This window comes from Echinops telfairi, unplaced genomic scaffold (assembly GCF_000313985.2).
Source record: "Echinops telfairi isolate 266 unplaced genomic scaffold, ASM31398v2 ScPeMD7_7405;HRSCAF=8443, whole genome shotgun sequence".
Taxonomy (NCBI): domain Eukaryota; kingdom Metazoa; phylum Chordata; class Mammalia; order Afrosoricida; family Tenrecidae; genus Echinops; species Echinops telfairi.
In genome coordinates this window covers 97,572-115,489 of record NW_022111305.1, presented here as the reverse complement: position 1 = coordinate 115,489, position 17,918 = coordinate 97,572, and the positions used below count along the sequence as shown (strand labels likewise).

Below are 17,918 nucleotides of genomic sequence, written 5' to 3'. Positions count from 1 at the left end.
TGGTGTTTGAACGCAATGTTCCAGCCATGGCATCAATCCATCTCAGTGAGTGCCTTCCTCCTTTTCATTGATCTTGTATTCTACCAAGCATGATTTCCTCCTCCAAAACAGAGGGAGACTCATAAACAGCCTGTGATATTCAGATGACACAATTTTACTGGTTGATAATGAAAACAAGCAAACAAACAAAACAAAAAACCCCTCATGCCAGAGTCAACTCCAACTCATGGCGACCCTACACAGAACTGCCCCTGTAGCTGGTGAGTTTGATATGCTGACACTGCAGTTAGCAGTCCAAGCCTAACAGGTTAACCTGGGCTCCTTAAAATGCATCGGCAGGTGTGCACTATTTCAAAAGCACGCTTACCTTTTTATATTTTTAAAGTAGTTTTACTGGCGTATACTTCACATATGCAATTTAGTCATTCAATGAAATTTTAAAAAGATGTTCACCGTTTCAGGACATTTTTCTCCTTGTACACATTGTTGTTAACTCCTCATTTCCCCACTGCCATGACCCTAGGTAATTATTAATCCAGTCACAATTTCTAAAGGTCTACTTGTCCTGGATTTTATATACAGAAAATCATACAAAATACAAACAGTAGTGAGCAACAGCAAAACAAAGAGAGAAAAACCTCAATAAAAAAGAAAGCAGAAATATTAAAAATGAAACAACTTTAAAATGTGTCAAAAGGGAAACCAAATGATGAGGTGTTACATTTTAACCTAAATGTTTCTGCCACAATTGGCTTTACAATGCACTCTGTCTGAGAGCAAAGCTATTCATAACCTTACACTATGGTCCGAGGAGATTCATGGGGAATCTACAAATGGATTTCGGCTTCAACTGTCATGAACAGCCTTCTGCAAATAGGGTATTCAGAATTTAAATTCTGAAACTATCCCATAAGATTTGGATTTTATCATGTACAATCTTTAGATTCCAGAGGCTGGTGTGCTTCTGCTATGTGACTGCTTCTTTTAAGAAAAGCCTTTAAGACCCTAGACACTATTCTTTCTGATAGCCAGGCACTATTCTGGTTTCTTTACCACACTTTGCTATTATAACAACCATAATATCTTCAGTGATCTCTGCATGAGGGCCAGTGTGATAGATAGATTTACTGTGTCAACCTGGCCAATAGGAACATGTGGGACTAATCAGGTTGCAGTTTGATTGGAGGGCAAAGAGGTAAATGAATCTGCACAGCCTGCCCCCTTCTCTCTTGTTCTCTGTTGATTGGACCAGCGTGCGGCTGCTTTAGTAGTTCTCTGCCTCAACTTGTGAACTACACTAGCTGTAGGACAAGTCAACCCGTGGATCGTGTTGCTAGAACTTGAGGCTCCTTCGAGAGCTACTTTGCCACATTGCTGCTGCTTACATCACTTGAGTTTGATATCCCATCCGGGCCTGATTCACTAAGCTCCTGAGCTGCTGCCTGTGGGTGGACTCTGCCTGCATTGCCCAAGGCAAGACTGAGCTGTCTGTTTCCTTGACCTTGGATGTGGCAGCCCTCCTGAGTTGAAAGACTTCCAGTATGTTAACTGTTCCACGGAAGTGAGTTGAACTGAGCCCTCTGTACTGCTGTGTGGACTAATTAGCTGTTATATTTCTTCGTGTTATGTAAAAATATCCATATATATATATAAAATAAGTGTCCTGATTTTGTTTCTCTAGAAAACCCTGCCTATCACAGCCAGTATTCAGTAGGGCCATGTCACAAGAAATAATTGTTCTTAGATTGGGGCTGGAATTAAGTATGAGTCCAAAATCCATTTATATATCTATGGTTTATAAATATCTCTGGTTCACTTTAGAGACATCATTGTCATTTTATTATAGAGGACATTATAAATCATCCTCCTGGGCATAAGATAATTCTATTGATAATGTCATTCATTTAGCCAATGGTATAGAGCTTAAAACATTGTTTAGGAAATGATACCTGTATAGACCAGCTTTTCCGAACTGAAATACATGAATTGTGACTTGAACAGATTAAACGCTTAAATGTCTGGACACTATTTAGAAAAATAATAGAGATTGGTGATAGGGCAAAACTTTCAATAACATTCATTCACAAAGGCAGTACCATGCCTCCCAGATTAGTATATATCATAAAAAAGACAAAGAGGGCATTAAAATAGTAAATATATGGTAGCCCCAGGGCAAAATATAATAGTCCCAGGCACCCTCAAGCAAGAGATCTGAAGAAGGTCCAATGACCCCAATAATGTAACTTTGGGATCACAGCTATCTGCTTGTTTTCACAACAGGGCTAAGTCCTAGGCCTTAAGTCCAAAGGAGTGTGTCAGTTTCTTAAATCTGCTACCAGGGTCTTTGAGGTAAAGCCCAGTTTCACATAGTAGGGTTTCCACATTGAATCCTTCTGGTGTGATCTATGAAGGATGCTGTGTGTGACTCAAAAGGACTGAGTCTAAAGGCCCAGGAATCTGTTGCACATGGTCTGGGTCACCAAAGACTGGAGAGAAACTATGCCAGAAGTGCCCAATTACGAACATAGTCTTGGATGGATGCATCCTCCCCTCAGGTTTTATATATTAAATTAGTAAGCATTTTTTTCCCTGGTGGTAGATTGCTCCATCTGGTTTTCCCAACAATAGAGGTGTAATTGCCTTGTCCATACATTCTCCACTTCCCTCCTCTTGACTCGAATCTCCAGTAAGGTTTACTTAACAGTCATAGGAGTGTCTGTTGATGTGTGGTGACCTTTGCACAAATCTGTATGGCAGCAATTGCAACTTCTCCCTCTCCCCACATCTTCTGAAACTGACCCTGCTGTGGTGGTTTTAAGATGTACATATAAAGAAGGTGATGTAGGGTTCATGGGCACTAGGCAGGCTCCCTACCTAGTTGCTTGGGAGACCAGATTAGATTACATGACCTGAGAGAAGCCTGTCTTTGTCTTGGTGTTCGTCTTCATAAGTAGTGGACTCAAACTGTATAGTTCCTTTTGTGATTGACTAACTTCACTCAGCATAATGGTTTCCGGTCCACCCATGAGGTGCTTCAAGGTTTCATTGCTGTTTTTTAGGGATCATAGTATTCCATTGTGTGTATGAACCAGAATTTCTTTATCCATTCTTCCGCTCTGGGCAATTGATCTGTTTCCAGATTCCTGCTATTATGAACTGTAATGCGATGGACATGGGAGAGCATGTGTCTGTTCATGTCCTCTTGTTTCTTCGGGGTATATGCCCAGCAAAGGCACTGCTGGGGCGGACGGTATTTCTATTTCGTTTTTGAGGTAACACCATATTGCTTTCCACAAAGGATGTCCATATTTACAAGCCCACCAATGGTGTGTAAGAGTTCTCATCCCTCTTCATCCTCTCCAGCATCTGCTGTTCTGCTTTTTAAATTGGGCTACCATTGTGGGTGTGAGGTGATAGCTCATCATTGTTTTGATTTGCATCTCTGGATAGCTAGTAAGTGTCTGAGCATTTCCTCGTGTATTTTTTATTTTTTTTAGGGACCAAAGTTTATTAGAGGTTACGAGGGGCAGGAGTGAGGAGAAAACAAGGAGGTATTGCTTCAAGGTGCCGCGCTTCCGGATCCGGTGGTGAACACATTTGGAAGCAGATCATGGTGACGGTGCATAGCATGGTGAACAGAATCAGCACCACTGAATTGCACACACAAAACGGCCAAAATGACCACCGTTTTGTTCTTTATATATCTCATCACAAAATGACGTAAAAATAAAACCAAGGAAGGGCAAGAAGAAATGAGGAGCACTCTATTTCTCTTTGGTCTCTTAACACAAACACCATGCGTGCTACAAATAAAGAGAGAAGGTTCCTGGGAAGCAATACATCGGAGAAGGGCAGAATTCCTCTCTAGGCTTCTTTGTGGTTAAGTCAGAAAGGTGGTCTTCAGCTCCCGTTCTGGCTTTGATCTTGGGCAAAACCCAGAAGGCTCCAAGTGTTCTTCAAGGGGAAATGCCCAAGGAGCATGGGCACCACCAGTGTCCTCTGTTCAGAGCTAGGCTAGACCCCAAGGTGCCTCCTGGCCAAACTCTTTCCAACATCCTGCGGTGAGGCCTCCTCCTTCAGCGATGTTACCATAAGGGTTCCAACGCCCAAGAGCCAGATCACCAGACCAGCCATTCGCACTTACTCATTCACCGTCGGACCGAGGAACCTGTGTGTGTGTGTAAAATCTGCTCACTTGTGCTTGATCTTACTTGAAAACCCTGACCTCAGGTACAGCTGTGTGAGGCCCATACCAACAGGTGGGAGGGTGGGACTGTCCTCCAGCCCCCGTGGAAAAGGATCCATCTGGCGCAGGTGGTCCAAGGACCCAGTAAGTCTCACTCAGCAAGCAGCCCACCAGCTGATTCCGAACCCACTTCACAATCGAGGCCTCAAATTCACCAATGACAGACAACATGACGGGCATGAAGGGCATTTCTCTGTAATGGGAGATTCGGAGCCCGCCATCTGTCACACCTCGTGTATTTTTCAGACTGATCAGAGTCTCATCCCTTGTAAATGGTCTATTCGTGTCTTTTGCCCACCTTTTAATTGGAGTATGGTTTGTGCCCCCACCCCGCCCCCCACTGCCCCACATAGAGGTATCACAGAATTCTATGGATTTTAGTGTCCACTGTGTCCAATCTCTGGTTCTCGTTTCACTCTTTGGATGGTCTCTTGATGCACAAATTTCTCACTGATGACCCTCGTCTTTGTGGGGTTTACATTTAAGTTTTTAATCCATCTTGAGTTTGTTTTTGTGCATCAATTCTGATCAAAATCCCATCTTTATTCTTTAAAGAAATGGAAAAATCAAATTACCACCTTTATATGGAGAGGGAAGAAGTCAAGGATAAGAAAAGAACCTCTCAAAAAAACAAATTTGGAGGCCTTGCACTACCTGACCTCAAAACCACAGCCACAGTACTGGTACAATGATGGATATGTAGACAAATGGAACAGGATAGAAAACCCAGAAATAAAAGTTTTCACCTTCAGACAATTAATTTTTTACAAAGGACCAAAATACCTTAAATGGGAAAGGAACACCCTCTTCGACAAATAGTGCTGGGAAACTTGTCTCTTTATCTGCAGAAGGGTGTAGACCCTCTTTCTTCTTTGTCTAAAATGTTTTCAATTTCTCCCTGTAGAGAGTGATGTTAGCTATTTGATTTTTTTATACGTTCTTTACCATGTTGGGGAATTTCTCTTCTCAATTTATTGTCTTTATCAGAAATGCACGTTGGATATTGTCAAATGCTTTTTCTGTATCCATTGATATGATCATGTGGTTTTTATTCTTTGCCTTGTTTATGTGGTAGAGCACACTGATGGTTTTCCAAATGTTGAACTATTCTTACATACCTGGTATGAATCTCCCTTGGTCATGAATTTTTCTTTGCCTGTGTTGGGTATTGGGGTTATGCTCACTCCATAGTGAGCTGCCCGATTCTCTATTCTGGAATACACTGTAGAATTGGTAACAGCTCTTCACTGAACACTTGGTAGAATTCTCCTATGAAACCAACTGGTCCTGGACTTTTCTTGGTTGGAAGTTTCTTGATGACCTTCTCTATTTCTCCCTTTGATTTGGGTCTGTTCAAGTTTCCTATATCCATCTTCATTAGTTTGGCTAGATGGTCTATTTCTAGGTATTTGTCCATTTCTTCTAGATTATCAAACTTGCTGGAGAACAATCTTTCATAGTACTGCTATTATTATTTTTATTTCATTTGAATCTATTGTGATGTTGCCCTTTTCATATCTAATTCTAGATATTTGCATCATCTCTTCCTTTTCCTGTAAGTTTTCCAGCGGTTTGTCAATTCTGCTAATCTTTTTAAAGAAACAACTTCTTGTCTTGTTTATTTTTTCCATTTCTTATCTGTTTTCCAGTTCATATTTTTCCGCTCAAGTCTTTATAATTGCCTTTCTTCTGTTGATGCCCTTGCTCTAGTGGTAGGAGGTGTGCTCAGGTACTGATTTTGGATTTCTCCCCATTTTTCCTGTGTGTACTGGTCACTATAAATTGCCCTCTGATAACTGCTTTTGCTGTGCCCCAAAGGTTTTGGTATATCTTGTATAATCATTTTCATTTGTTTGAAGGGATTTTTTAATTTCATCCCTTATTTGATCTACTACCCAGTATGGTAGTAACATAATCTGGTGTCAATTTGAGGATTAAGAGTGAAGAGGTAGAATCTTGCCTGTCAGTCATTGGATAGCCAATGAGGCCTCTATGTGGGCATGGCCTTCTCCTGAGAATTCTGGGAACTCCTGTATTTCCTCCTTGGAGGCAAGAGAAACTCTCACTCTCAGCTCACTTCCTGGGAGATATAGCAGCTGACAAGACACATGGGGCTATGCTGATGGCAGCAAGAACCCAGGACCTGGAGCTGCCAGCGCTGAGAAGCTTACAGTGCCACTGGATCTACAAGACTTCCCATCCACTGGTCTGTGATCTTCCTGCATTTGGCATCATTGCATGTCTTGCATGAGTCTTTATCCATTCGTATCAGACATATGGGCTAATATCAGACTTACAGACTTGATCTGGACTGGGCTGGGATGTTTTCTCAATATTCAATTGCTCTTGTATATAAACCTGCTTCTTACTCACATATGAGTCTCCATGAATTTGCTTCTCTAGTCTACCTGGCCTAGCACATTATGGTACCCTGGGAGTGAGTTACTAGAGAAACAAATCATAAAGATGGAGAGTGAATGTTTATTTGACCTCTACCTCATGGGAGTGTTTCTTCTTTGGCTAGCCAGAAGTCAGATTTGTTCGTGCGGTTTACTGGGGTGTTTTCTAAAGAATATGGGAAGTTAAAGTTTTGATTATTTTGTTTGGTTGTAGTCTTTGGTTATTCCTGTGTGAAATGGCAAAAATGATTGTTGTTCATGTATATTTTTAGCTCAGGGGTAGAAATCACTATTACCATGCTGCTTAAGGAAAATGGCTGACAGAAGATCAAAATGGCTGACAGCCTGGCTCTGGTTTGATGCTGTCAGAGAACTAATCCCATATTTTTGTATCAATAGAATAGTTTAGATAAGGATTTAGATTTAGATTGAACTTAACTGTTTAAGAATTGAGTTTAGTAGCTGATTCTACTTTGTATTAATTTCTTCTGCTTACTATTGTTGATATAAGGATTTATAGAAATGATTTTGGGAAGTATAAAAATAGAGGGTTTGTAAGCCCACTTGCGTGAGTCATTAATATGACCTTCAGGACAGGTTTGACAAGAAAGCTATGAACAGATAAGCCCCACCCAATGCTTTGGAGTACTCAAGACACTTGTATTCCAAAAGACTTGCCTGGGGACTGTTGACAGATTGAAGAAAAAGGAACCCTTTGGCTTTTTGACGTTTGAGCTCTATAGTGTTTTTTTGTCAGAAGCTGGAAAAAATATGGAAGCACGAAGAAAACTCCTACCCTGTTTCCCCAAAAATAAGACAGCGTCTTATATTAATTTTTGCTCTAAAGATGCACTAGGTCTTATTTTCAGGGGGTGTCTTATTTTTCCATGAAGAAGAATATAGTGCACATTTATTGTTTGTTGTTTTATTAAAAGAGACCTCACACTTCCTGTCTGCTCCAGCTGCGCTCCAGCCAACAGTGAGCTGCAAGGCAGTGCCCGCCGCTACGGTCCAGCGTCCAGAGTTATGGTAGCTTCTGGGGCCCTATTATCGGGTGTCTTATTTTTCCATGAAGAAGAATATAGTGCACATTTATTGTTTGTTGTTTTATTAAAAGAGACCTCGCACTTCCTGTCTGCTCCAGCTGCGCTCCAGCCAACAGTGAGCTGCGCAGCGCCGCCCGCTGCTGCGGTCCAGAATCCAGAGTTACAGTAGCTTTCGGAGGGGGCGGGGGGTGCTTATTTTCAGGAGGGTCTTATTTTCAGGGGGATTCCTTATATTTCAGTGAGAGGCAAAACTGTAAGTAGGTCTTATTTTCGGGGGATGTCTTACTTTCGGGGAAACACGGTAAGACCGAACATTAAAGGAAGCCTGTGGACAGGCTGAAATGCTTGCTAGGTGACCACCTGGATCCACTTGTTGAGTGGAAATGGAAGAAATGCAGCAATAAGGAACGGGTTGAGTCTGGCCACTGATACCCATGGACCTGGTTTACAGGAACTAGAGGACTGGTCTGAAGTTCATGACTTAGCATAAGGGGGCTAGGCTTGTTAAGAATTTGTGATGGGACCATGGTCTAAAGGCAAGGTGACCAATGGACACCCTGGTGAGGGTAAGTGAGGTAGCCCACATTGAATTGACCAGAACATGACCAGATGAAGAGAAGTCATTTGAGGTTGTGACCTGGTGCAATATTGCTGCAGATTTTATGGATGGCCTGTCCTGATTTGACTTTGCTTATGAATGCAGACTTCACAAGGTTCCAACTGGAATGACAATTTTTCACGTCAAAAAATATAACTGACTCCTCAGGGAACTGGTTTGATTTACGTGGGCAGTATAGAAATTGGATACCCAAAATTGGGGGGATAAAGGCATGAAGTGGCTGGCTTACAAATTTTCATAGGTGCTGGAATATATTCATAGGATTAAGGTGTAGGTGCTACTTAACTGCAATTGTTATGACATAGGATATTTTTGTGTTGTTCACTTATAGAATGTTATGTTTAATTGAGGGTGGCACATTTTTTAATTGTATGCATTATAGTTTTATCCTAATAGGTGCAGATATGGTTTTATTATTGTTTGTTTAAAAATTATATGTGGCTAACGAGTTATGTGAAAGTGTCAAGTTGACAAGGGTGGTCTGTGGTAGTTATATAATCTGGTGTCAGTTTGAGGATTAAGGGTGAAGGGGTGGAGTCTTGCCTGTCAATCATTGGCTAGTCAATGAGGCCTCTATGTGGGCATGGCCTTCTCCTGAGAATTCTGGGAACCACTTTATTTCCTCATTGGAGGCAGGAGTCACTCTTGCTCTCAGCTCACTCCCTGGGAGACATAGCAGTTGACAAGACACACGGGGCTATGCTGATGGCAGCAAGAACCCTGGACCTGGAGGAGCCACTTGGAGACCCCTGCCAGTGCTAAGATGCTGAAAATGCCACTGGATCCACAATACTTCCCATCCACTGGCCTGTGATCTTCCTGCATTTGGCGTCATTGCATGTGTTTCTTGAGTCTGAAGAGGACTGTATACATTGGTATTGGACATATGGGCTAATATCAGACATATGGACTTGATCTGGACTGGGCTGGGATGTTTTCTCAATATTCAATTGCTCTTATATATAAGCCTCTTTCTTATACACATATTTGAGTGGCTCTGGATTTGTTTCTCTAGTCAACCTGGACTAACACACCCACTTTTTTAAAGTAGCATGTTGCTCAGTCTCCCTGTGTTTATCTTTATGTTTCTGTTCTTTCTATTATTGATTTCCAGTTTTATAGTGTTATGAACTAAGAAAATGGATTGTAGGCCCTCAATGTTTTTTACTTATTGAGGCTTGCTTTGTGGCCTCACATATGGTGTGTTTTAGAGTATGTACTGAGCACACTTAGCTTTTTAAAATGGCATATGCTACCTTCTTCCTTCATATATTTTTTAAGTTCATAAGCTTTATTTGTTTCCTGGTAAAAATTGTTCCTTAGGAGGTAAAGAAACTGAACAAATCAGTCAATCACAAAGAAAAGACATTTTTTTCTGTAAATGACGCTTATTATAAATTACTTCACGAAGAAAAGTAAGGCATCTACTGCAGTTACTCCCCACTTTCACATACCTGACTATCAAGAAGCTGCATCACATTTTGGAAATCCTGGGGGCACTGAGGCCGGTCTTCTTTAAACTCGTGTGCATCTTTTAATGTGCCTAGATTGGACTTGATCTGCATATTGGACTTCTGTATTTCTGACAATTGCTAGAAGAAACATTTTTAAATCACTGATGGAAATATTTATACATCTGTAAAACTGAAACAAAAGCTAAAGGCAGGGAGCAGTGTAGCCCTATCTTAAGTTTGACTGTTCTACAGACAGCTCATCTGACTTCTACTTCTCCTTCCCAGTGGTCCAGCTTGCTTGCTTTCACTTACTCTCTGGGTTTTTTAACTGAAAGTATCCAGGATGAAGACTGGACTTTCTAACCTCAGACTTGCCTTTAAATTGCTGATGGGCTAGGACTCTTTGTCAGACACAGAGGAATTGAGTGCAACTGGTTCTCAAATGAAAATACGAAATGTCATGGCGAGGCCAACACTTCAGGCACCCACATCAGTAATCCATTTGGTTCACAATGCTTAATTTCCCCCTTGGCTTTTTAGTTCTAAAGTCTGATGTTTATGTTATTTCTGCTGATGTCGAGTCAGTCCTCAACTCAGGGCAAGCTCAGGCACAAGGCTGCCCAGTCCGACACCATCCCATGTCCAAGTCTAGAAACGGATCCTGAAACATGCTCAGCAGCACAATAACATGCAAGTGTCCAATGACAGATGGGGAATGGATGCACACGAAGTGAATCAATCAGAAATTAAACCAGGTCTCCTGCACCGAAGATGAAAATCCGACCCTGAACCACCACCAAATACTACTGTGTTTCCAAAGAAAACCACAGAGGCACAATACATTAACTTCACTAACAGAAGGGTAGAGGAGTCTAACTCCCTGTTCTGTAGGATGACTTTCAAATTCTGACTCCCTACCAAAGAGTGCAAGATGGAAAGATGGAAAAACCTGGCAAACATTGCTTCAGTCAAGTGACGAGATCAACACCCACCATCATGAATCGTCATCATGAGAAAAGCATCACACAGATTCCAACCCAAGGGAGCCTACAATACACCGACCAGTTACCGTCAAATTGGCACGATCATCAAAAACAAGGGCAGTCCGAGAAACTGTCACAGGCAAAAGGAGGCAAAGGAGCAGCCCTCGCCCCAAAAACATCTCAGAAGACTGGCAGGGGCAAGAAAGGAGGTAAACAGAAATGGGGTCCCAGGGAGGAAATGGGAGGATTGTTGTGACATTGACGAGGCTGCAGCCAATGTCACAGAACAAAATGAGTATCAATTGTAGAATGGAGAATGAATTTCCGTTCTAAATTTTCACTCAAATCACAATAAAAAGCTCAAACAAACAAAGAAGAAAACTATGGAGACATGACAACAAAATGTAATACAGGGCCATGGAACAAACAAAATACATAATGTAGAAACTAAAGAATATAAATAAAATATGCACTTCAGCTAACAATAAAGTATCAATACTTATTCACCAACTACCTCAAATGTATACGCTAACATGATAATAATAGGGGAAATTGCATGGGAAAGGGGAGGAGTTGGAGGGAATTTCTGGTTTGAAGTACAATGTCTAAGAACAAAAAGGAATGCATCTCTGTGTTAAAATGTGATGAACTGAAGAATAGACAAATAAAATGAGGTGTATCCATACAAGAGAATATTGTTCAGTCGTGTGTGTGTGTGTGTGTGTGTGTGTGTGTGTGTGTGTGCTACCTAAGTGAACCCTGGAAACATTCAACTACACAACTCAACTCACTGCCCTTGAGTCTCTGCTAACTCTTTATAGCCCCATAGAACAGGGTAGAAGCGCCCCTGTGAGTTTCTGAGACAGCAACTCTTCACGGGAGTAGAAAGGCCAGTCTTTCTCCTGAAGAGTGGCTGATGGTTTAGAACTGCTGACCTTGAAGTTATGGGCCCAAGGTGTAACCAGGGCTCCTTTTTGAAAGCATTAAGCAAGTGAAAGAAGCCAGTCACAAAAGACCACCTATTATAAGATTCCATTTGTGTGAAATGTCCAGAATAGGCAAATCCATAGACACAGAAAAGTAGCTTACTGGTTACCTAGTGCAGCGGAGCCTACAGGAAAATGGATATGACTGCTAATGTTTATGATTTTATGGAAGTGTTCTAAAATTGATTATGGTGGTGGGTGTAACACCTTGTGAATATCTGAATTATATACTTTAAATAAGTATATTGACTGGTACGTGAACTATATTTCAAAAAAAATGATTTTGAAGGGGAAGTTTGCATGGAAAAGCTGTGAAGTCAAGGCTTACTTCTTCGTTATCATGGAGGTTGGGAGATAACAGGAGCCATAGATAAAATAACTGTAACTGACAGCACATTACTAAAAGTGGCTTTGATGGGAAGATTTAAGAAACCAGCCTCAATGGCTTAATCTACCTCTGTGGAGAATGCAGCATCCCACTTAGAGAAGGCATCTGGCAATGTGCTTTCAGGGGAAGACCCCAGAGTGCAATGGTAAAAACAAGTATTCCCTGGAAGTTCTTCTACTGCTTACAATAGGAATAATTATAGAGAGGTGATATGGAGATAAACAGGCCAATAGGAAGCCATCTGAAGGAAGCGCTCCAAAGAGGCAATGAGCCACGAGCCACCCAGACTTAGTTCCCTTCCAATTTTTAAAAAGTTTCAATCCATGAAAAAGTTGAAAGTAAAGTACCACAAACACCCACTTCACCTTCACCCATTGTTAATGTTGTGCCATATTTGCTTTCTGAAGATGACACTGGGCAGCAAACTGGCGCGGTGCAGGAGCAGACAGTAAATACTTTTGGCTCTGTGGGCAATGCGGTCTCTGCTGCAAGTACTCAGTTCTACAGCTGGAGCATGACTGCATCACAGAGAAGACATACTGGCTATGATTGTCTTCCAATCAAACTTTACTGACAGATGTTGAAAAGTACCTGGAGATGCACAAAATCTTCAGGTCATAAAATCTTCTTTTGATATTTTTTTCTAATCATTTTTAAATGGACAAACCACTCCTGGTCTACTGATTGTACAAAAACAGGTGGCATGCTGTTCAGAAGTCATCGCCCCTAAACTAGAGTGTAAAGAGTTTTAGGGAAGGATCTTGACCGTACATCCTTCTATTGAATTAATTTAGCGAACGCGTTGGTCCCTCAAGGGTGCTCAAGGATTTCTTAACTTTCCTCTTTTCTGGCCTCTTTATCCCCATGGATGATTCCGGCTTATACTTGCCCAAGGAGCTCAAATGAACTGTTGGCTGGGGGACACTGATTGGCTATTACAAAGGATGAAGGTCCAAGTGGGTTGTCTCCATCACTCATGCATGTGATGAGGGCAACGTGGCCAGGGCAGCCAGCTCCTGCCTTCTTCCTCCTTTGTCCTCACCAGCTGAGACTGGAGCAAGGAAGGAGACTTTTAGCAAAGGGTGTCCATCTGGTTTTCTGGGTCAGTCTTCACAAACACAATAGTGGTAAGTTCCAAAATCAGGGAGGAGTTGTCAAATAAAGCTATGCAACCCTATCCAGTTCATCTAACAGTGACCCTCTATGATCTGATGGGATTCATCCTTGGAATGTGCTGCCCTGAGGGTAGGTGCCACCAAGCCTACGCTCAACCCCATGCCTCCTCTGACTTGTTCCTTCTTCTCTGTGACTCGTACCCCTTGTAAAGCTCTCAGGAAGGAAGAACATCTAAGCCAAAGGTCAATCAAGGAATGACTGGGCCCTCTGACCACTTTATCACTCTAGCACCACCCACCTCCCATGGCAACACTAACCTCTACTCATACAACGAGAATTGCCAGGTGAACACTTACAAATTCTAATGCTGAATTCTTAGAAGTCAATTCTTTAAACTCCTTCATAAACATCTCCTTGACTTTTCCCATTTCGTCCGCCAGCTTTTCCTTTTCTTCTTCTTTCCACCTATCAAATAACTTCAGGAATTCTTCCTCTTTGGCTTTCTGCATTTCATATTCCTGAAAAATTATTTTCACACATCGTATTTTAGGATATGGAGCAAATATAAAAACTTTTAAATGCACAGCCATAGGGTCACTTCAGATATGTTAGCCATCATTGCTTATTTCAGTTAGGTTTGTAACAACGATGTTTTATGTAAGGGGGTATCTGGACACAATAATATACGCAAGCCAAGGCAACGGTAAGCATCTTTTTGTCCTTCTACTCTTTGAAATACAAAACAGAGGCCCTACGCCTCAAACTTTCCATGTTCTATAAACCTGTATAGTGAGTCAGGCAATAATAGACATACTTTTGAAAGAACAACATCAGTCAAGCCTTCGGAGAATCCTTCCTGTCAGTGCATGAAGTTGGGTTGGGCTAGCCCCATTCCTGGAGTCCCTGGGAGGCACAAATAGTCAAGCCCGTAATATTAGCCAAAAGGCTGGCAGTTCAAACCCATAGCCTTGAAAATGGTATGTAGATAACTGTATCATCAACACTACTCTGTAAGTCCAGAGTAGTTTTATCCCACTCAGAAGCAACCCTATACTCATTAGTGGTCCACCATTCCCCACACTCACTAGTGTACTTCCTCTAGCTGTGGATTTGCCTGTTCCATTTGGACGTTTCATTAGTCAGGATTTTAAGCATGGCCTGATTTCAATACTTTAGCTTACGCTTCTAGAGTCCTTACTGTAAGTCATTCAAACTTCATACTGTCCCACTGCACAGAGGAGGAAGAAGGAATATGGGGTCGCCATGGGTCAAAATTGACTGGATGACAACCAACAATAATGAGCCCCATTCCACTCACCCACCAAAGAAAGCCAAGTTCAGGTTTATATGCACTAGTTCCAAGGTCGAGCTGATCTAAATTTGATTTCTCATCTAAAACCAGATGGAGGAAAATCACCTGCCTAGAGGTTCTAATGCTCCGATAAAATAGTGTTTTTGTTGCAGGTGCTAATATTAAGGTGCAATGGTCAAGAAGGGCTGCCTGAGTCCAAATCCTGACTCTCCCACTTATCAACTGCATGACCTTGGGCAAGTCAACACCCCACCCACCGCCCATACTCCTTTTTCCCTTCTGTGCAATGGAACAGTAGCAGTACCTTCCTCTAGGGTTTGTTAGAAGAGTAAATGAAATCCAGGGGCTGGGTGTACTCACTGCTCTTGAGTACAGGCTTCCTTCTGAGGAGAGTAAGTCTACTCTGGAGTTAGACAGTGGGTAGTGGTGGCACAATTTAAAAAGTCGATTTTATGGTTTGTGAAGTATATCAATAATTTGAAAACAAAGAAGCATGTGCTCTTTGGACAATATAAAAAATGGAAAGCTACTTCAGTAATCAGGCATCTCATGGTCAAGAAAAGAATCCATTAGCACATACAAAAGAAGCTAACAGAAACAGAGGGAACATCACAATGACAAATGAGCAAAGAATTGGACATCTAGGAGAGCTGGCAACAAAGAGTCATGGAGCTTCCTGGTTACGGTTTTTGATAGAAAGGCATCCTCTTGCATTACTGATGGAAATGGCCCTGTGTGGTTTTAAGCCTTTAAAAGACAGGAGAGCTAGCTTTCCCACCATGTGCTTTTCTGCTTAAGATACTACATAGTGGATTGGCAATGTAGGCATATTTCATCAAGGCCCACAAACTCCAAGCGTCCTGTGTTTCTTAAAGTCCAGACCACAACGTAATCACAAGCAGATGATTGAATTAAAAATACCGTCAATCCTCACAATTCCTGAATCCTGGATTTGCTAATGTTCATTTGTAACCACATGGCAGACACTCAAAGTGAAAGCATCGGGCTGGTCAGAACCACTGACAGGGGTTTCAGAGGCTTTGCACGACGTAGTGTAAGTTGGTGGGTGCCACCGAGCATATCTTTGACTCCCAGCAACCCCATGTGACAGAATCAAACTGTCCCCATGGGGTTTTCGTCAGGCCTTTTTCTTAAGGAGCCACTGGGTGGGCTTGAAATGCCCATCTTTTGGTTAGCAGCCAAGCTCTTCACCATCTGCACCAGTCAGGCTCTTTTTTTTAGTGCAACACCATGAATAAGGTGAGTGGAGGGTCCCCCTGGTCAGAGTGCGGCCCAATACCTTAGAGAATCTCACTGCGTGGGCATGCTGGGCAGCCTCCAGCTGAGACTTGGTTAGCTGCAGCTGCTCCTTCAGCATGTCGATCTCATCCTGGAGCTTATCTGTCTGCAGCCTCTTCTTGTACTCTGTCATGACAGAAATCACTCATTTACAATACAGCTTCTTCTGAAACACTCTCTGAAAGCTTACTAAAGTGGGGTCCTACTAAAGCTCAGGGAAATGGCTCTTTCTTGGGTTTTCAATCCCTTTTTGACGTGGCACAGGTCAGTTTTTACCCTGTGGTGTTTCTTGGGAGCCCTAAGTGGGACTCTGGATGGATAGTTTTGAGCGGATTCTTTCTGTCTCTGTGTTGAGGCTGGATTATCCCTCTGGAGAGAGGCTGACAAGATAATGGTGACAAGGAATAATCATTGTGGTTGCCTGCACACCATAGCACTCTGGTTGTCTTCATCAGAGAGGTGAAGCAACCGCTTCCACTGCAAGTCCTACCACATTGAAATCGCAACATTATCATCCTCCTGGTTCCAACTGAGCTGTGCAGAGAACTCTGACCACTACTGCAGACAAAGGACTAGCATTCAAAATGTTAATTCGCACCACAACCTGCTGACTGGTCCTGAGATCCTGAGACACTGTAAAAGGAAGCACAAGTGAAGAGAAGAAAACGTATGCACATGTACTTACATGCAGGTATACACACGACTGAATGGATGTGCATGTGCCTGTGCTGTGAGAGCAGACATGAAAGGTATGGAAGCCAAAGCAGAAAGTCATAATCTCAAAGATGACCTGAAGAAATAATACTCATTTTTTAGACAAACACTCTTTGACACGATTATGAGAAAGAGTAAGATACTAAAACAGAGGAGAAAGAAGATCAGATTAAAATATTCCATCTTGCTCTGTTCTCCAATCCACTGCTAAATTTTACCAGTGGTCCACGTGGCTTACTTACTTACTGCTATCCAAAGCTCTGCTGATTCCTAAATGAGTCTAGATACCTGAAATGGGTGAGGGTGGAAGCAGGCTGGCCCAAAAGGGAAGCGAAGGCAGGCTCAGGGCAACAAGCTAGACATGCATCTGACTGTTTAGAACAATTTAATGATGCAGTCAGAATCTCTGTGGCTACTGGGCTCGAAGAGTCCTGGTGGCGCTGTTGGGTACACCCTGGACTGCTAATGACAAAGTAAGCTGTTCAAATCCACCAGTCACTCAGTGGGAGACAGCTGGGGATATTTGCTCTCATAAAGATTTACAATCTTGGAAAGCCTTTGGGCTGCTAACAGCAAGGTCAGCAGTTTGAAACCATCAGCCGCTCCTCAAGAGAAAGATGGGGTTGGTTTTCTTCTACCATAAAAAGTTACATACAATCTCAGAAACCCACAGAGGCAGTGGGTTCCTACAGGGTCGCTATGAATTGGAATCAAATCAATGGCAGTGGGTTTTACTAGGAAAACTAAAGAAAGCTTTGATCTGCCCAAGGAAAAAGAGACTTTGCACATTGAGAACATTTAAATGGTATGAAATAAGCCACAGAAACCCCTCCCTCACAGTGATCAATCTAGAACCCCCTCCCAGGGGGATGAATAACGGAAAAGTGGGTGAAGGGTGATGGAGGATGATGTAAGACATGGAAAAATAATCTATAACTTATCAGGGGTTCGTGAGGAAGGCTGGGTGGGGAAGGGAGGGGGAAGAAATGGGGAGCGGCTATCAGGGGCTCAAGTGGGAAAAGAATGCTTTGAAAATGATGATGGTGGCATATGTGCAAATGTGCTTGACACAGTGGAGAAATGTATGGATTGTGATAAGAGATTTAAGAGCCACCAATAAAAGTATTTAAAAAAAAAAGCAACTCCTCCCTCTCGTCAGCCAGGGTGCAGTATAGCACCAATGAAATACACTTTCCTTACAGCATGAGTCCGCTGAGGTAAGCAATAAAAAAAAAAATGCAAAGGGGCATAGGGAAAAAGCTATTACATACAAACATTCTTGGGGTGAGGACCAGGTAGTATGGAAGGGACCAGATCAAATGCAGGGATGCACATGGTAGACGGACAAGATCAAAT

General features: G+C 42.2%; 1 protein-coding gene across 7 annotated transcripts in view; it reads right to left on the bottom strand.

Annotated features, from left to right (window-relative positions):
• DZIP1 (DAZ interacting zinc finger protein 1) overlaps positions 1-17,918 on the bottom strand; it is an 88,112-nt gene that overhangs the window by 52,686 nt on the left and 17,508 nt on the right. For all 7 annotated transcript variants that reach the window (XM_045296367.1, XM_004709764.3, XM_045296364.1 and 4 more), the window contains exons 7-9: positions 15,850-15,974; positions 13,594-13,755; positions 9,765-9,902 (exon numbers count right to left, since the gene is read on the bottom strand). In XM_045296367.1, coding sequence (XP_045152302.1) covers positions 9,765-9,902; positions 13,594-13,755; positions 15,850-15,974 — 425 coding nt within the window. The remainder of the gene's footprint in view (positions 1-9,764; positions 9,903-13,593; positions 13,756-15,849; positions 15,975-17,918) is intronic.